Here is a 19,358-nt window from a genome sequence, read left to right on the forward strand (position 1 = left end):
ATCATCCTCATCCTCACCCTCATCAGTGTGTACTGATGGAGCCGCGCTTATTTAACTCGCCGGTGAGCTAGAGCATTCCGTCTTGGCATGCCATTCGCTGAGACGGGGATGCGCGAGCATCTCATTCTCAGTGAGCGGCGTGCTGAGATGTACCGCTTTGCCATGCCGGTGGGTGGAATAAGCACGACTCCATCTGTACACCATCTTTACATAACATCAAATCATCCCCACTGGAATCCACCATGACATAAGTCTTCATACTTTGATGTAATTGCCATTAAAGGTGTTCCTTGTGGAATTTGTAGTTCATTTTGATGACCATCATCTTTTCCACATATTGAGGAAGTAGCCTCCTACACTGATCACTGACAAGGTTCCTGACTGTGCTGAAAACTCTTTCTGAGTACACATTGGAAGGTGGTCAGCTATGTAATGTAAAACCATTTTGTACAAGGGCCTCCAAATTGCCTTTTTTTTCCCTTCTTGTAGTCAACGGGATAAATGCTTATTTATTTTAAAATGACCCTCCAATACTCTTTGGATGGTGACCATATCAGATAGAGTTAGGATAGAGGTGTCACTAATTTGGGGCAATTCTTTAAGACATGATCAGATAAAAAAATGTTGTATTGACTCATCGGCATCACCACTGAGTCTTTTGGAAAAGCTGTCAGCAGCAATTGCAGGAAATTCTAAAGGAATAGACTTTGAAGTATGATGTGTCACTTGGGCTTCCAACTTGCTCTATGCATCTCTTAAGGACATGATGTACAACTTAAACTTCGGATCAACAAGTCACCAAATGTAATGATCCGATTTCACAATATTGACAACCCTTGGATCCTGGCAAAGCAAATAAAGAACTTGATCTAGTCCAACATACTTCACAGAATAACTTTTCTTCAATATTTTGTGCTGATTTTCCAAAAGTCAAAATAGATGAAGCACCTGACTCAAGCTAGTAGTGTCTGAACTCACTTCACAGGTGACTACATCAATGGGTTTCAGCACCTTGCAGAAGGCAGAGGGGGGCATTTACTAAGAAGGCTAATCCTGTGGACGAACGGGATCAGCCGCAATCAGCCAAAAATATGCGTGGGGAATACGGCAAATTTACTAAACTACCATATTACGGATACGTATTTGGCTGCCGAGTTTGTCGGCAGCCAAATAAGGATGAGGCTTGAAGCATCTCATGGATGCTTCTTTGTGTAAAAATAAAAAAAATGAAATAAATAATAATAAAAAAAAATCCATGTTCTAAATAGAAACAGAGCTCCACTTGACTGACAGGTCAGCGGAGCTCAGTCAATCAAGGAAGCGCTGATGCTGTAGCACTCCCTTATTGGATGCCAATCCCTGCAGTGACATGAGTCATGGGGGGACCCGGCATTTGGTGGAAGGAAGCCTATGTGTATAAATGGGCTTCCTTCAGTTCGTTTGGACTGGGATTTTTTTCCTTTTTGCTAACCCCTGGATGCCTACATGGACACTAGATGGATGGTGTGTATACATTTTTTTTTCAAAGGTGACTTTTTGGATTCTACATGGACAAGGGACTAAAACTCCATGATCAAGATCTGTGCATATGGATGTGTGAAGGGTATAATAAATTATACTTTATTTGTGTGTGTGCCATTTATTTTGGTATTGGTTTTGTAGTGGGGCTATAAGTCCCAGCATGCCCATTAATGCTCTGCATGGTGGGACTTGTGGTTCTCCAAGTGCCAGCATGTGGGGAGGCTTGCTGGGCCTTGTGTTACTACTACAGAACACTATATATATATATATATATATATTTACCCTTTTATTTAACTCTTTATTTGCCATCAGCATGGCATCCACTGCCCAGAGACATCCCTGAGATTCAGTCTTTATTGGGGGGGGGGGGGTTCCCGCTCCCTCGGGGACCTGGCCTGGGCTGATCAGGCAAGGTTTCATGTTTTGACCAGAAGAACTAAGATAAATTGTTTCCCCTGGCTGTGGCATAGTTTCCCCTGGATATTGGAGCCCAGTACTTGTTTCTGAAATAAGGGGGACCCCTACTCCTTCTGTCCCCCATATTTTGGGGACCAAGACTGGTCCAAGAACCTGGTGCTGGTTATAGAAATACAGGGGGCCCCATTTGATCCCCCACATCACTGCTTCATAGATCTAAGGCTGGGTTGCCTACCTGACCCTCTCCTTCAGTGAGAAAATGCTCTGTTCCTGGACTTCCCTGGTAATATAATCAGAATCATACATTACCAGGGAAGTCTAGGAACAGAGCATTTTCTCCCTCGTGGAGAGGGTCAGGTAGGCAACCCTGATCTAAGGGGCAATTCCACCACTTGGCATATTTGGTGATTGTGATATTTGACAAAATCCTATGTTTGGTGATTTCTCGGCGGATCAGCAAAATCAAGGTTGCTAAAATTCCTGACTCACCAATTGTGATCATTTTAGGGTTGGAATCAGTGAATCGAGATTGTCCATTATGTTTGATTTTGTCGATCACTGGATCCCAAGCATCAGTAGAACAAGGTATTGGGGGTTATTCAGACCTGATTGCAAAGCTGCTTTTTTCTCAAATGCACAAACACATGTTGTACTGCAGGTGGGGCAGATGTAAAATGTGCAGATTTGGGCGAGGTGTGTTCAAACTGAGATTGAAAAATTGCAGTGTAAAAATAGAGCATAGAAACAAAACAGCTCACCCAAAATCTAACTCTCTCTGCACATTACATTTGCCCCACCTACAGTACAACACGATTTTGTCCATTTGAGAAAATCATCAGCTTTGCGATCAGCTCTGAATAACCCTCATTGCTCCTACACCCATACATTCTGATGTGAGATACCTCACCTTTAGGCCTCATACACGCGGGTATTTTCTAAACTGTTTAACATGTGCTGAAAGCTTCTGAGAGAAGTTCTGACCTCTGGTAGTTGGAAAAATAATCAAAGCATAGGGACACTTTCTGATACATACCAAGAGAAAATCACTGACAATTTAAATCTAGACATTAGAGTTAGATGTAGCTCTAACTACTGTACTTTGAATCTGCAAGAAAATGTAAAACGTAGGACCCCTTAGAAGTTTGTGCCTACAAGAAGTGAATGATAATTAGTAACTTTCCCAAGAGGTTAGGAATGCATTCTAGAAAGTCTGCTTGGCGCCATGCTGGTGATGTCATTCAGAACACTGGATATTTGATTTGTTGAGTGCAGAAAAAGAATAATCCTTTGTGCGTACTGATCTTGCAGACCATTTTAACAGGTAGTTTACATGTCAGTGGCATGTCATGGGGAGAATAAATATATGGTCTACTCTATGATACACAGGGATAACAAGAAGATGTGTTATTCTGCACAATGCACTGAATGGAGTTAACTACACAATAATGACTAAACAGCCATCAGCTACGTATGTCGGTTGGCAGAAAAGGCTTTGTGTGTCTTGTGAGTGCCTGAAGAAATGTTATGTCTCCAGGATATGGATTGACACGCTGTCAGATTATCTGTCACACAGTCTGGAGAGCACACCTCTCAAAGAAGGTGGTAGAGGATTATACAGCAATTCAAACGTTTTGTCAAGATATACAAAGGGCTTTTAACCAGAAAGTACCACTGAATGTGTGCAATGTTTCGAAGTATAGCATGCACCTTAGAAATGTGCTGGCAGGCAGACTGAAACCCCAATGTGAGTCATCAATTCAGCATTAAAGGTTAAAAATACATTTGTTTGTATAAATTCCCCAGATCAGTGACCTCAGTTTAATATCTACTGTAGGTACAGGTGTGCGCTGTGCAAATTGCCTATTTATGTACAATTATCACATGAAACAATAGTATTATACAACAGACAAACACATGTAATGACCACAGTGATCAACTTACTGGAAGGAGCAGCACACTCTGGGCTGGACAGTTCTGTGGGCCCCCATCCCTTCATGTTGCATGCCGAAACTCTAACATAATACTCTTTGCCCTGTCAAATCAAATCAAAATAATTGTGTTCAAGTATAACACAACATCTCAGCTTGGTAGTTCTCATACAATATCCTGATGCTAAATCTGCACCTTATATTTGAGATATCAATTCTCAGCATTCATTCTAAAATTTGCAAGTACTACCTTAATATAAACAATTATGACATGTATCTTCAATCCTGATCATCTTTCCTATATTAATACTGTGTATGGAGTTATTAACAGTCACAATTTTATATCTGAGTATTAAGTAGAATAAAATCTGTCACTCTGAATAATAATTTACAGGATAGCATTTCTTCTAATACATGACATGCAGACTAGGAGAGCACTATGTTTAAATAATACAGTACTTTTATTGGCTAAATTAGAAAATAGGTAAAATAAAGACAATAAAAAGAAATACAATAGAAAAATATAATAATAGTTATAATCGGATTAAGGGGGAAATTTACTAAAGGAAATTTGTAAAAAAATAGGTGTATTTGTATCCAGAAATACACTTATTTTTGACATTTACTATCCCGAAAATACGGCAATTCGTAGTCGTATTGATGTGCTATCAATACGAATTGACGTATTTTCGGGATAGTAAATGTCAAAAATAAGTGTATTTCTGGATACAAATACACCTATTTTTTACATATTTCCTTTAGAAAATTTCCACCTAATTGTCCAAAAACACCAGTTTTTTATTCAGTAGTCTTCTGTTTGGAAGCCTAGTCGTAGCAAAATATCGGCATTACACTGCGGAAGCCATTGACTTACAGATGTAGCTGCGCTAATCAATACTGTTGGCCCACCATCCTGTTTTAGTTTTCACGCCATGAGAAATGTCCTGTTAGGGTGCACTAAGGCGTGCTATGGTGAAAGCATGTAATTACACTGCACCACAGCTGAGTGGTGATGAAAACGACAGTACAGTGCCGCGGATGAATATATGAAGCGCCATCGTCATTTACCGACCACCTTTGCTTCCACTTTACCTGTGTTCAGTATGTCGAGATTAGCTCCATTAGGGTAGGCACACTTGTGGCCATTAGTCTCGGCCCGCCACCATGTTGTACAGTAATTATGCTACTTAGTTGCTAATTGAGCCCCAGGGACTTGGTGGGAAATGTATGCAGTGGTGTAACTATAGCTCCGCAGCCCCCGCAGTGGCGGGGGGGGCACAGAGAAATTGGGGGCGCCGCCGGGGGGGCTGCGGGGCAATAGTTACCCGCGGTCTGCGTCTCGCCCGGCTCTCTGTCGGGACCTTCCTGACGTCACGGTCCCAGCCGGCTCCTGCTGCAATGAAAACTGACAATTAGAAAATGGCTGCCCCCATACTGCAGACAGTTTTCTGTCTGCAGTATGGGGGCAGCCATTTTCTAAGAGTCCGTTTTCATTGTAGCAGCAGGAGCCGGCCGGGACCGAGACGTCAGGAAGGTCCCGACAGAGAGCCGGGTGAGACGCAGACCGCGGGTAAGAAGGGGGGGCAGGTTAGGTGTGTGTGTGTGTGGGGGGGGGGGCGCCGAATAAACGTGCGGTGGGGGGGCGCTAAATAGTTAGTTACACCCCTGAATGTATGCCAAGCTTAGTTCTGTAAGGGTAGGCTAAGCTCGACACACATTTACCCACTGAGTCCCTGTGGCTGAATAAGCTACTACTGTATGTAGCATTCTGTATGTACAAAATGGTGGAGGCATGAGATTATAGGCCACGATGTAGCCCACCCTTACAGAGCTAAGTTCAGCATAAACAAGTAAAGAGGAAGCAAAGCAAAAATATACTATATACACATTTGACTGTACCAAAAAAATAATAATGAAACTGTGGAATCCCATAACATGAATTGCTCCTGAGTGGGATCCTAATCCTTGACACAGTGCATAGAATGCTGTGGCCTTACACGCTAGGCCATTACAGCGACTGTACCTCTGGCTGTCAGCTCATTCACACCTGATGCAGGAACCCAGAAGTCTTTACCAATTAGGCGACTGGTAAATGCTGCTGGTGCTTGAGGCTACGCTCGGGTTTGTCACAAATCACATTGTACGCAATATTGTTGTATAAAATACACTATATTTAAATTTGTTACATAGTTACTCATTTTGCTCCGGGAACTTTAAGGGGAAATATATGCAGAGATAAGCTCCCTATGGGTGGGCTCGTTCATGGCAGATCTGCCACCTGCCATTTTGTTAATATACTATGTAGTCAACAACAAACCAGGAAATCAACCATCTGCACTCAAAGACTTCCACCTGGAAAACCGCAAAGGGATGCAACTCCCTCACTTAACCAAAACAAATACAAAACAGTGTTCCCAAGGCACTGTCCTCATCTACTGGTATGGACCTGTCTCTCTTGGTACCACAAAACCTTTGATGTGAAGCCAGGGCTCATCCCAGAAATATGAAGTGAGAAAGGACCAGATGGTTAGATCTGGGCAGTAGTCGCCCAATCAGCCACCCACCATTACAGAGTTAAGTGTGACGTACATTATCTGTATTCAGCAACACTGTAGCCCAGTGCTCATCTGTATAACATACTATACATTAAAGCATTTAACAAACAGAAAAGTAGTTCTTGGTCTATATTACTGTTTTGTACAGTGTTTCGTTGAAGACCTCATATATGCGCAATGGTGATTTTCAAAAGTGACATCTGGTGGATGAACATAAGCATTACACTCAATATCAATGCCATATGTCACACTAGCCATGTTGTGCAAAAATGTACCATGCTGCCACACGCTGCAGTGCACACTGATGAGTAATCCAACCGACATATGTAGAATAGATGAGCATTGCTATATCTGTATGTATTTTTTTTCTTAAGTGGCAGAGGTTTATTTATTTTTGTTTTGTGAAAGAGGTGTATGTATATTTTTAAGTGACAGAGGTCTATGTATTTTTTTTATCTGACAGAGGTGTGTGTTCATTTTAAATAAGAGGAGTGTGTTAAGTGAAAGAAATGTGTGTGCTTTATTTGTTTATATTAATTTTTTACCAACCCTGGTGCTTAAAGTAATTATTTGCTATATTTATGTGGATAGTTTAATGGATTCAACTTTGAAAACAATTTGGGATATTGCAGCATAGGAACCACTGACTGGTTTGCAAGCAGGCAAAACACCGGAAACCAACACAGGAGCACATTAACCATTGACAAAGTTTAAAGGTTGGTGTTGCCTGGACCTTATTGTAAGGGGCTTTACTGTGTGGAGCATAATAAGGTGAACGGGGCATTATGGTGTGGGGCATAATATGACTCAAGAGTTATCACTGTATGGGGCTTAGTTAGTTGTGAGGTGTATTACTATGTGACGTTACATGAATAAGGACACTATTGTGTGATGTAATTTGAATAAGGTTGCAATACTATGTAGCGTAATTTGTATCACATGTACTAGTTTGTGGACACGCTCCTTTCCATCAAGATCACACCCCTTTCTTGAGGTGAACACCTTCAGCACAAACTGTCCCTGTTTACAATGGTTCAATACCAATGCTCTTTGTGTCACAGGGCACCAAAATGTCTATTTAAGGCTATGAATAAAGGGTGATGGATGGTGCTAGCTGCCGCTATGATCTGTGCCGCTGGATGATGGGTCAAAGGTGGAACTACTGTAGCACTGGTGCTAGGGGGCACCAGCTAAAATCTTGCTTAGGGCATACAATTGATTAAGGCTGGATCTGCAGACACCCATAGACTACTCCGACATTTTGATTTATAATTGCCTTCATCAGGGTATATACTGTATACAAATTAGGGGGAAGGGGGGCACCAACATTTATCTTGCCTCTGTGCAACAAGGACAATTTAATGTGTTAACACATGATAAGTCAAATGGTTAACTACAGATGTAAACAATGACTTTGTGGTATGGGATATTAAAAACACTTTTAAATATATTTTTTTCAATTCAATATACTGTAACATTGTAAACGTACAAGTTCCAGAACACTGCAGTAGCAGTGCACTAATGAGCCCTTAGGCTAGGATTACCATACTATCCCTTTAAACTGGGATGCTAATGAATTACACAAAATCTGTGGCTGACTAAAACCAGAGGAAATGCAGAGTTGGAGTCAGCCAGCCACAGAATCTATGTAATCCATCAGAGTCCCAGTTTAAAGGGATAGTATGGTAAGCTTACCTTAGGCATACCCACACCCTCCTCACATGTGACACCTTGACATCACGGAAGAGGGAACATGGACTAGGAAGCTGAATGACAGGAAACTTGCCACTTGTTTGACCTTGTGCCCTACATGACAACACTGCCTGCACACACCAAGTTATGGCCCTGTACCAGTGGGCCCAGGTTTTGGTAAGTTCACAATTGGATGTATGTTTACTTGGATCTTAAAAAACTGCATCTTATCAGTTGTAATGTGTTCTGGAAAGCCAATAAGATAAATAAGGATAAATCCTAGTGCAAGTTTGGATGTATCCTTTTTTATGGCTAAAAGAACTGAGTAAATCTGAACCCTCTCATCTCTCATTATTATGAGGGCATGCCTGCTCTGGGTGCTGGATGACTCACTGACGGTCGTTTCTCCGACATCAGAATCCAGACTGTCAGGACCCCAACAGTCGGAATCCTGGCTTACACGGGCTATTTTCCCTTGTGGGTGTCCACGACCCCTGTACAGGGAGAATAAAATAGCAAAGGGCTTGGATGTACTCATCTCCCTCTGTTGGGCTCCTGACAGTCGGAATTCGCATATCGGAAAGCCCATCGGAATCCCAAGTGCTGGAGGGTAATACCATACCCCCAACACTAGTCTGAACATGGTGCAAATTAACTATAATGATGATACCTGGTGAAACAATCTAACAACTAGAAGACATGCCACTGATTCCTTAAACATATATTGCAATTTACTGTATAACTGGGAAACAATTGTTATCAGTGGTGGTTTTTACCCGTGGACTGCAAGACTGCAGCCCCCCCCCCCAGATAAAATCTGCCACTATGTGAAGCCAGATGCAGTCTGTGAGACTGCACTGGCTTCATTGTGACTGGCAGTGACTTCCTATTAGAAGTCCGACCTGCCACTCACTAAGGCACTCCCTTTGGGAGGTGATCCCTCCCTCCGGGACACCTCTCTATGGGCTGCTGCGGCTTCAGCCCATTTAAATGGATTCTGCCTCATGCACAGTACCGAGGATAATACTGTGCATGAGCCAGTCCTGGATTTGTGAATAAGCTTCTATGGACAGCTGCTGATGAGCTAGAGACTGGGGGGCCACTGCATGCACAGTACCAAAGAAGCTACTGCACATGCACCGGTACTACAATTGCATCGTGGTCAGGACTAGAAGTGAGGACCAGTAGGTACCGGTGATGGAGGTCAGCCGGCACCGGCGGCGGGGACCACATGGGAGGTGACATCATGGCTATCAGCAGTCCTCCTCCTTCACAGAGGTAAGAGCTACCATTGATTGTTACCCTTCAATAGCAATTTATTTTACATATTAAAGTAGTTTAATTTGTTTTTTGTTCTACAGGCATTATCGCAACAAAAAAATTACGGCCTACTACAAACAGTTAAATATGAAAGGCACTTAAATTGCAATGTTCCTTTTTTGCAAGGAAAAACAGTAACAAGATAAACTTAGGTGAGGATTAAACATTAGTCATGCCACATTCACTCGTTAATATAAGCAAATCAGCCCTAAAGCAGCCTTTGCACAAATACATGAAAGCATTAACTCCAAATGAGGAAGTTATGTGGGTAGAATATCTCATGAGCATAGAACAGTCTATTGATTTATAAAAATAAATGAATACTTATATATATGACATCATACAATACACAAAAATCCCTTTAGGAATGTGCTGATATCTATAAAGGCCACCATTTAGATTAAAGTACCTATGTATCAAAGAATACTTGCATGAAATCTCTCAAAATGGGAGGTTACTCGCAGTATCACTTGTAATCTATGTATAATAGCTGTTATCAATAGCAAAAGCAGCCCCCATACTGTAGTTTTCTGTGGGAGCTCTTAAAATGCTGAATTTACCAAGCTTGATTGCATTAATGGTCATTTTACATTTACCCGTGCAGGGATGGGGACTGTGTACATGCATGCCTTTTTCAACAATTCTGGGTGAACCTTAGGGGGAAATTTACTAAAGGAAATTTGTAAAAAATAGGTGTATTTGTATCCAGAAATACACTTATTTTTGACATTTACTATCCCGAAAATATGGCAATTCGTATTCGTATTGATAGCACATTTTAGTGACTAGGGGCGGTCGCCCCGGGGCCCCCACATATAAGGGGCCCCCACACTCCAGGTGGGTGCTGGGTAGCTGCCAGGCAGTGGGGTCCAGGCAGCTCGTCCCTGGGGTCCGGCCAGCGTGGAGTGGGCAGGGGGTCCCCGCGGCATCTGTACGGTCAGCGGCGGGGTCCCTGCAGCAGATGGGAACTAGTTTTCGTCCGATTCGCCACAGTTACCCGCCACTGCCCATCTGCCGTAGCATTGGAAGCATTGCAGCAGTGCTGGGGAAGAGATGCCGTGTTCTCCCACTCTTCTGCGAGACCCGTATCTCCCCGCTCCCCTGCTCTCTTGTCACACCGTCTCTGGGGGTACCTACCCCGTTCTCCTTGCATGATCATCCCATGTCCCATGCGCCATGAATAGGCCGTGCCCGGACAGCAGCTCCAAATCTGATGGGCAGCGAGATTAACTACTCTGGTGAGTGCTGTGGGGGGGGGGGGGGGTGCGGGGAAGGGGGTGGGAGGGGGTCCCCACAATTTTTGTTGTCCAGGGCCCCCACAGACCTGGATTTAACATACTGATTTTTGCCAATTCAATCATATTGAGTATATCATGGAGAAGTGATTGGCAGGATGTGACCCTTTGGAGATGTTAACAGGTAGCGGTCTGAAAAACGTGTCATGTTTTTGGGGTATTTCTTTTTTAATTGGCTGTGTGCTCGTACAATACGTGAAAAAACATGGCACCTGCGTCACTGCTGCAGTGAAGCGTACTGCATAACCCTTATCCTTGATGTTCCTTATTTTGTGTATACTGTAGGCTAGGAATGTGTTTGCAATTGCAAATGAGTTTTCGGTGGCTCCTACGAGCGTATTTTCTTATTTATGGGTGACAGTCTCAGTTGTAACATTAGCAGATTTCTGGGCGACAGTCTCAGTTGTGACATTGGCAGTTCCATAGCCTAGAAATGTACAATTCTATTTGCATACAAACATGAGCAAGGCTCAAGGGGCACAATACATTCTGGATCTAAATTGTGTGGACTAAAATAAAATTACCCAGTTTCAGGAAGATGTAGGGAATAGGTTTATTTTAAAGCAGTAATCATGAACAAGGCAAAAGCAACCTGGTGTGATGATTGCCGCTTTAAAAACACTAGTACCCTATTACATTTACCCTATAATGTCATACTTTGCGTATCTTGATTTTTTTTTATTCAGAACTTTTTTTTTATGTTTTCACCTCTAGAGGCAGCATCTGTGCAGGAGCATGGCAGATCAGATGCATTCATAATTAAATTCAGGCTGCGCACATTTTATGAAACAATGCACACAAGCAACAGTATTTGCAATGAGAAGTGAAATATGTAATTTTGTGTATATCTCCGGCTACTTAACTATACAAGACTGTAATTCCTGACAATGGAAATATGCATGAAGTGGAAATATAATAGCCTGCGAGATGTAGGTATCGAGTGATTCCAACATGTTTGTATTTCTTTGCAGGCTGATAAATTTCCCAGATACTGGGGCAGATGTAATAAGCCTTTAAAAAAAAGCTAAACACAAGGGTGATATAGAGTGATAAAAATCCAACCAATCAACACCTTACTGTCATGTTATAGGCTGTTTTGAAAAACGCCAGTTAGGAGTGGATTGGCTGGATGTGTTTTACTCTTTACCACCCTTTCGTTTATCTCTTTTTAAGGCTTAATACACCTGCCCCATTGTCTGAGGGGCAGATGTACTGACCATAGAAGAGAGATTCAGCGGAGAAAGATAAAGTACCATACAATCAGATCCTAGCTGTCATGTTTAAAGCACACCCTGTAACAAGACAGTTAGGAGTTGATTGGTTGGTACTGGTAGTTTATCTCTTTCCACTTTGTCACTTTCATAGCCTTGGTACGTAGACCCATGTGTCCGTGAATCATAAAGTATCTCATTGCATCATTCATCTACTGTATACTCATATGGATCATAATGCAAACAACTTTGGAACAATGGGAACTTTATTAGCATACAAACTACATCTTTAAAGCAGCTACAAGATACATAGCCCCAAGAAGACTGTCAAATAACAAACTTACAATCCTTTAATTACAGTCTATCTTTGAGCGAAGCCATCATCATTAACTTCTGCAATTGCTGAGCTGCCACAGTACCGATCCAGTCTTCAAAGACAGCAACGGACACAGTTAACCCACCAGTCATATATTGCATTGCACAGTTTAGGCTCTATTAGACTCTAATGCATTTGGCATGGTAATAACAGTATTTTCACATTAAGTACCGTACTTTATGGTCATATTTACTGAACTGAATATGATGATCTCATGACCTAGTTCTTACTGTACATTAATAAAGATTGCAATGTTCCAAGGTTGAGTTTAGACTAAGTAGTAACATTAATTATAGAGTCAGGTAATCACATAACATAATTGATCCTATATGTTTATCTATTGATAGGCGTTACATTTATGCCTTTTTTTTATCAATTAACATGTTATACATAAGATCATATATCACTGCATAGCCAGATTAATGGGGGGCTGAAGGGGATAGTGTACCCTTATACACAAGGCCTCAATTTGTCAGGGGTCCCCCTGGCCTGAGCACAGTGACATCACTAGCTGTCCTGATTCCATTTTTTCCACATGCTCCACTGTCTTAAGTGCCCTGGGCCCCTCTAAGCCTTAATCTGGCCCTGTTCATTGCAATCATAGTGCTTGGTGATTACACCATGCCATACATTGGCATATTTATAGTGGGTGCAATATGAGCAGTGCACACAGGCCCCTGATATCTGAGGGGGCCCACAAACTGCACCTATTTTTTAATACTTACCCTCCAGAGTCCTGTGATGAATACAATAGCACTGTCAGAATAGCCAGAAAACATATCCACCGCACCAATTTTCCAGAGGTCTGCACATGCGCGTTAGAGTCTGAGTGCTCTAATGGGGGATGGGGAACCTGAGAAGCAGGAGCTATAATCACAGGTGGGGAACATGAGAAGCAGGAAGGGTTACCAACTCATCCCTTTAATTCGGGACACATATTAATTACACAGGTTCTGTGGCAGTTTAAAACCAGGTGAAATGGAGTCTTGGAGTGTTGCAGTTTAAAACCAGGTGAAAGCCAGCCACAGAACCTGTGTAACTAATATGTGTCCTGAATTGAAGGGATGAGTTGGTAACCATAGAAGCAGGAGCTATTATCACATTGTGGTACAATGAGAATCAGGAGCTATAACCACAGAGTGGTAACATGAGAAGCATAAGCTACAGTATAACCACAGAGTGGTACCATGAGAATCAGGAGCTATAATCACAGATTGGGAACATGAGAAGCAGGAGCTATAACCACAGAGTGGGGGCATGAGAAGCAGGAGCTATAATCACAGATGGGGAACATGAGAAGCAGGAGCTATAATCACAGATGGGGAACATGAGAAGCAGGAGCTATTATCACATAGTGGTACCATGAGAAGCAGGAGCTATAATTACAGACGGGGAACAAGAAAAACAGAAGCTATAATTACAGACGGGGAACCTGAGAAGCAGGAGCTATAACCACATTGGGGGAACCTGAAAATCAGATGCTATACCTTTTAATAGTCAGCAGGGAATTTATAAGGTACTTAAATACAGTAAATCTAATGTACTTTACAAGTGGTTAATAAACTTTATTGAATCATGGCACCCTGGAGTATCAGCATTTTTTGCACAGCACTCTTAGGCAAATTTCTTATTTATAATTTGTAAAAAATATATATAAAATAAGTTATGCCTGCCCATCATCCCTAGGTTCAGCAATGTAGTAGTATAGAGTTGTGCTTCTTATTGTCCTCATGTTTTATGTCTGGCAGCCTCTAGCATTGGTTTTGCCTTTAACTGTGATCATAAATAATTTGATTTGATCCTAGACCAGCAACCTGAGGCACCATGGCGCCCCAAGTTTGGGAATCACTGTTCTATGCACAGCCATGGATATGTACTTCAAAGATACAAAAGCTTCCATTTCTAATTTTTTCCCTAAGATACTAAAAATTACAAAATGCTTCCAAATACAGTATATATCCCATAAATCAATGTTATACTATGTCTCAATGTAAATAAAACTGTATGATTACCACTGATGGGTGCATTTGGAATCTCTTGACAAAAAGATAGGTTTGATTAAAAAAAAATTGGTATTTACCATAGTGAGACCAGTGACCGTGCACTTCAATGACTGCAGATTATCCACAATAACTTCCCCGACCAAAGGAGAGAAGTCTGACGAGGTGCTCCATTCCACTATAAAGAAGAATACCAATTAGAGAATATCAGCAAGTCTGTCAAAGCAAAATCACCTACACAGAATGGTGTCTGTTTTTCCTCCTCACACATTATAACATACAGTAGTGAAGAAAACTTTTTCTTTCCTAACTGAAGAATCAGATGTAAGTGTTATGCCCATGGCAAAAATCTATAGATCTTCACAGCTTGACCATCTACTCAGGTGAACTTGGTCTGCCTCTCTGGGTAAAAACTTTTATATTGTTGACTTTTTGTACACATAATATTGATGTACAAAAAGAAGTTATGTCAAACTCCAACAACACAACACATCACATAAATATATAGTAATTTGACCTTTTTTAAAACTTCCAAAATGGCAGGTACTGTAGTACACTAGTTCCCATGAACCTGTGTAATATTCTGTTCTATGAGACAGGAGAATTGTGAATCTCAGTGTTGCAGGAGAATTTGATTATTACTGAATCATGGGGTGTTATATATCTCATGGGTGGTAGATGACCCAGCTACACTGCTCAAAAGGATATAAGAAAATAAGTCCTGCGATTTGGGAGGGGGCAGGGGCAGTAAGGTGCCCCCTTGTCACTCGCAACTCTGTTCAGTGTCTATTCACAGGAGACAGAGGGACTGGGGGGAATGCCGGTAGCTGACTTAGCTCTGGGCATGACACCACAGTGAGGAAACCAGCAATCGCCGCATTCCCTGCAAAGTCATGCCCCCTCCCAGCATAGGCCACACCCCTTTTCAAGGGGTTCCAAATCCCTAATGTTGAGAGCTATGAATACAAATGGAGCCATTCTCATCTAGCCCTTTAATAGGATTAAATGAGCCAGAGATTTCAGACTTAATCGTATGCTAATCCCCTACTGTATTTTTCTTTGTATTGTATTGCAGCTGAGAACAATAAGCCTTGGCTCACAATTGTATCAGTATTGTGCAATGTGATAAATGAGAAATCGTGTAACCGTAATTTTTATTAAATAAAAGCTGACTGACAAATACAAATTTATATTAATAAGATCACAAATACAAATACATAGTCAGATGTAGTTTGTTAAAATATTTCCTACTATAGCAATGAGAAGCCATTGGTAACAAGCAAAACACAGTAGCAGCTGCAGAACAGCCCCAGATTAGATGGTAGTTTAAGAAAAAAAAAAAAAACTTGCATGCATTAATATTCCATTGTGATCCCAGCAAGGACAACTGTCACCGATGAGACCTGCCAATCTTTGTGAGGGAAATACATAGTTAATGCAGATAAATTTGTTAAAGTGTTGCGTCTGACTGAGGAGACCAAAACACTGCTGCTAAATCTGAGTTTATGATTCACCAGTGACTATATAGCTATACCAAAAACTATGATAAAAGGTACCTTATCGATCCCCTTGCTTGCTGAAGGTACTGTAAGACTCCCTGAAGTTACTGTCAGTCTTCCTGGACTATAAAGTTACCAAAACAGAGGTACAGATGGAGCAGCTCTCAATGAAGCTGCTCCTGGTGATAGTACCGCCAATCGCCGCTGTGCATCATCCCACAGAAGGAGGCACATGAGACACTTGTGTGCTCCATTCTGTCAGAGCTCACCGCCCTCCGCCGGCTCCCCGATGCTCCTCCGTAGCACCCACTCGCCCTGCCCGCCTCCCTGAAGCAGAGACGGGCATGGAAGACGCTACCCGCCACCGTCCTGACGGGGGGGCTCTAGCGTGGAAGACGCTCGCGCAACCCCATCAGATGGAGCTCCTGCCTGCCAAGCTGCACCAGCTCAGAACATCTGGCGATCCTGCAGGCTGGCTGAAAGGCACTCCATTTGTATCTGGTAATATAGGGGATGGGAGCATGATTCTTGGGGGTAAATTAACTAAGATAGGAGTTATGTTGAAGATGGGATGTTGCTATGGGCAACCAATCAGATACTGTCTATTATCTTCTAGAAGGTGCAAAATAGATAAAAAAAGTAGGTTCTGATTGGTTACTATGAACAACACCCCATCTTCATTAGAACTCTCATCTTAATACATTTCTCTCTTGATGTCAGGTCTCACACTATGATAGATTCCTGGCAGGAGACATCTCATTATTCTAGATCTACAATATAGCAGCAGCCATAACTATGTTCATATGTACAAATATGGTGGAAAAGTAATGTATATCCTACAATATTTACTGCTGAATAGAAGACACGCACTGTTTCTTTACATCTTACTCTTCCATATAAAGGTAAAGGAAAGGACAGGAAAAGTAATTCTGCATCATTCTTTCCATACCCTTATTTATGAAAGGTGTCATAAAGTCACAATTGAGGAAAAATCAATTAAATCTAAAATTTATACCTTGGTTGCACCCAGTAGTCAAATTAGAATGTAAACTAGTAGAAGTTTGGCTTTCCCATACAAAACTAGAGATGTGCACCAGACACTTTTCAGGTTTTGTGTTTTGCTTTTGGATCTATATTGGTTTTGCCCAAATCACCCTTCCAGTTTTGGTTTTGGATCTGTATTTTTTTTTTGGAAAAAAATCTTAAAAACAGCTAAAATGGCAATTTAGTTTTTGCTTTGTTCCTGATATTATTAACCTCATTTCCAATCATTTCCATTGTATTCCAGCGGCACAAACACTGGACTTATACTACACACTTAGCTGCACCCCTGGACTGATACTACACAATTAGTAGCACCCCATAACTGATACAGTATGGCATACTTAGTAGCAACACCCTGGACTGATACTGCACACTTAGCAGCACACATGTACTGATACAGAACACCTGGACTGTACAGCACACTTAACAACAGAATTGCAGTAAAAGAAAAAAAAATACTTTTTTCTTTTAATAAAAAATAAAGGGCGACTCCCCTGGACGGATACGGCACACATGGCAGAGACTCCAGAATGATACAGCACACATGGCGGCACCCCTAGCATTATATGGCACAAATAGTGACACCCCTGGAATTATATGGCACACATGACGGACTTCCTGGAATTTTATAGCAGGCATGGTGGCACCCCTGGAATGATATGCACCTCTGGAATTATACAGCACATATGGCGGTACCACTTGAATACTAAGGCACACATGGTCACACCCTTGGACTGATACAGCACACATAGTGGCGCCAGTGTACTCATTAGGCACACATGGCAGCACCCCTGGACTGATATGGCACACATAACAACACCCCTGCAATTATACAGCACACATGGCAGAACACTTGGATTTATATGACACACATGGCATCGCCCCAGTACTGACAGGCACACATGGAAGTACCCCTTGACTGATACGGCACACATGGAAACAACCATGGAATTATACTGCACACCTGGTGGTACCCGTGTAGTAGTCCTTAATAGTAATCCCCCATAGTATGTCACCCATAGTAATCCCCCTTAGTATTTCCCCATAGTAGGTCCCCCATAGCAGGTCCCCTGCTGCCCTCCACAATCTTCCCTGTAGATCCCCTCCCCCACCCACAGCAGACAGCACTGACATGTTCGTGCTGTCTGAAATTACAGCCAGAATGGAAATGGTGCCGATCACCAGGACTTATATAGAGTCCGACAGCGGGATGATGAAGTTTGGCCTTGTTCTGGATCCATAAGATGGCATGGTAGATCGAGCTGTCCACGAGCCGGCCCGGATCAGGTAAGTTGGGGGGGGGGGGGGTCGGTTCTCTCGTCCCTATGCAAAACTGTTACATACAGTAATAACATCTTTTGGACATAGGATTGTTTAATATTATTAGTATTGTATTTTGCAATAGTAATCTACATAGCAATATAAGCAACAGTTCTGATTGGTTATTAATTTATCTCTCACCTAGAGGTCTATTTACTAACACTATTTTTACTAAAATACTTTATTTTAGTATCAACTAAATGTATTTTCATTAAAGCATTTTTATTTTAGTAACCAGATCACATTTCCCATACTTATAATGTGAAATGGGAAAAAAGTGAGCACTGTGATAATAATGCCAACTTCAGCTGGCAAATCATAGGGCTCAGATACAAATTCTGGCTTCTGCACAACTATGTCTGCCTGGGGCTAGTGTGACAGGACCAGCATGATCAGCTATGTATGTCTGACTCCCTAGGCTCTGGTGATTGATGCTCCGGTGCTGGCTGCCAGTCTCCACCCCTGGTGCAGTAGAGAGGCGCTGCAAAGCTTTACTTTACAGCACCGGGGAGTCACAGAAGGAGGAAGTCCCGAAGACCCCAGAAGTTGAATATAACCAGTGGTGGTGTTGGTGGTGGGCGGCAGTAGAAGCAATGTTTTTGGTGACACTTTTCGAGGGAGGACAGAATTTACAAAAGAAGGACTGTCCTCCCAAAGGAGGACGGTTGGTCACCTTAGTATATGAAACATCCCTTATACTCCTGCAACACACCTATTTTGCCTTTTTTCCTTATAATGTTGTTGTATTACTATTCCTTTTGGATTGACAGTATTTATGATTAATGCCATAGAGACAAACATAGCTGACTTATTTTTAACCTTCAGCGCTGAACAGGTTAAGACCATGAAATACATTGTAAATGTTATGCAAAAATATTCTTCTAATCATACCATGAATGGCCTAATAAACTCAACAGAATGGAAAACACACAGATCAAAGACCTTTTCTAAGTTAATAGGAAGAGCAGATATGCAGGCATTGTGATTGTTTGGAAGCCTCTGTGAGGGACTGAAGGGCTCACCAGACATGCGTGTAATGACAAGAGCAGAGAGCTATTCAATGTTAGCAGGGAGTTATTTTTGCCCGCTTGTCCCACATGTTGAGAGGATGCTGAAGAATCCAATTCTCATTGCAGTTGTAAAGGCTACATATAAGTGAAAGCAACTGAAAGTGACAGCA

At 41.9% G+C, this 19,358-nt stretch overlaps 1 protein-coding gene across 4 annotated transcripts in view; it reads right to left on the reverse strand.

The window, feature by feature from the left end:
• ANKFN1 (ankyrin repeat and fibronectin type III domain containing 1) overlaps window positions 1-19,358 on the reverse strand; it is a 402,168-nt gene that overhangs the window by 213,461 nt on the left and 169,349 nt on the right. For all 4 annotated transcript variants that reach the window (XM_083148639.1, XM_083148638.1, XM_083148637.1 and 1 more), the window contains exons 7-8: window positions 14,396-14,493; window positions 3,880-3,970 (exon numbers count right to left, since the gene is read on the reverse strand). In XM_083148639.1, coding sequence (XP_083004765.1) covers window positions 3,880-3,970; window positions 14,396-14,493 — 189 coding nt within the window. The remainder of the gene's footprint in view (window positions 1-3,879; window positions 3,971-14,395; window positions 14,494-19,358) is intronic.

This window comes from Crinia signifera, chromosome 6 (genome assembly GCF_055691185.1).
Source record: "Crinia signifera chromosome 6, ASM5569118v1, whole genome shotgun sequence".
NCBI classification, from domain to species: domain Eukaryota; kingdom Metazoa; phylum Chordata; class Amphibia; order Anura; family Myobatrachidae; genus Crinia; species Crinia signifera.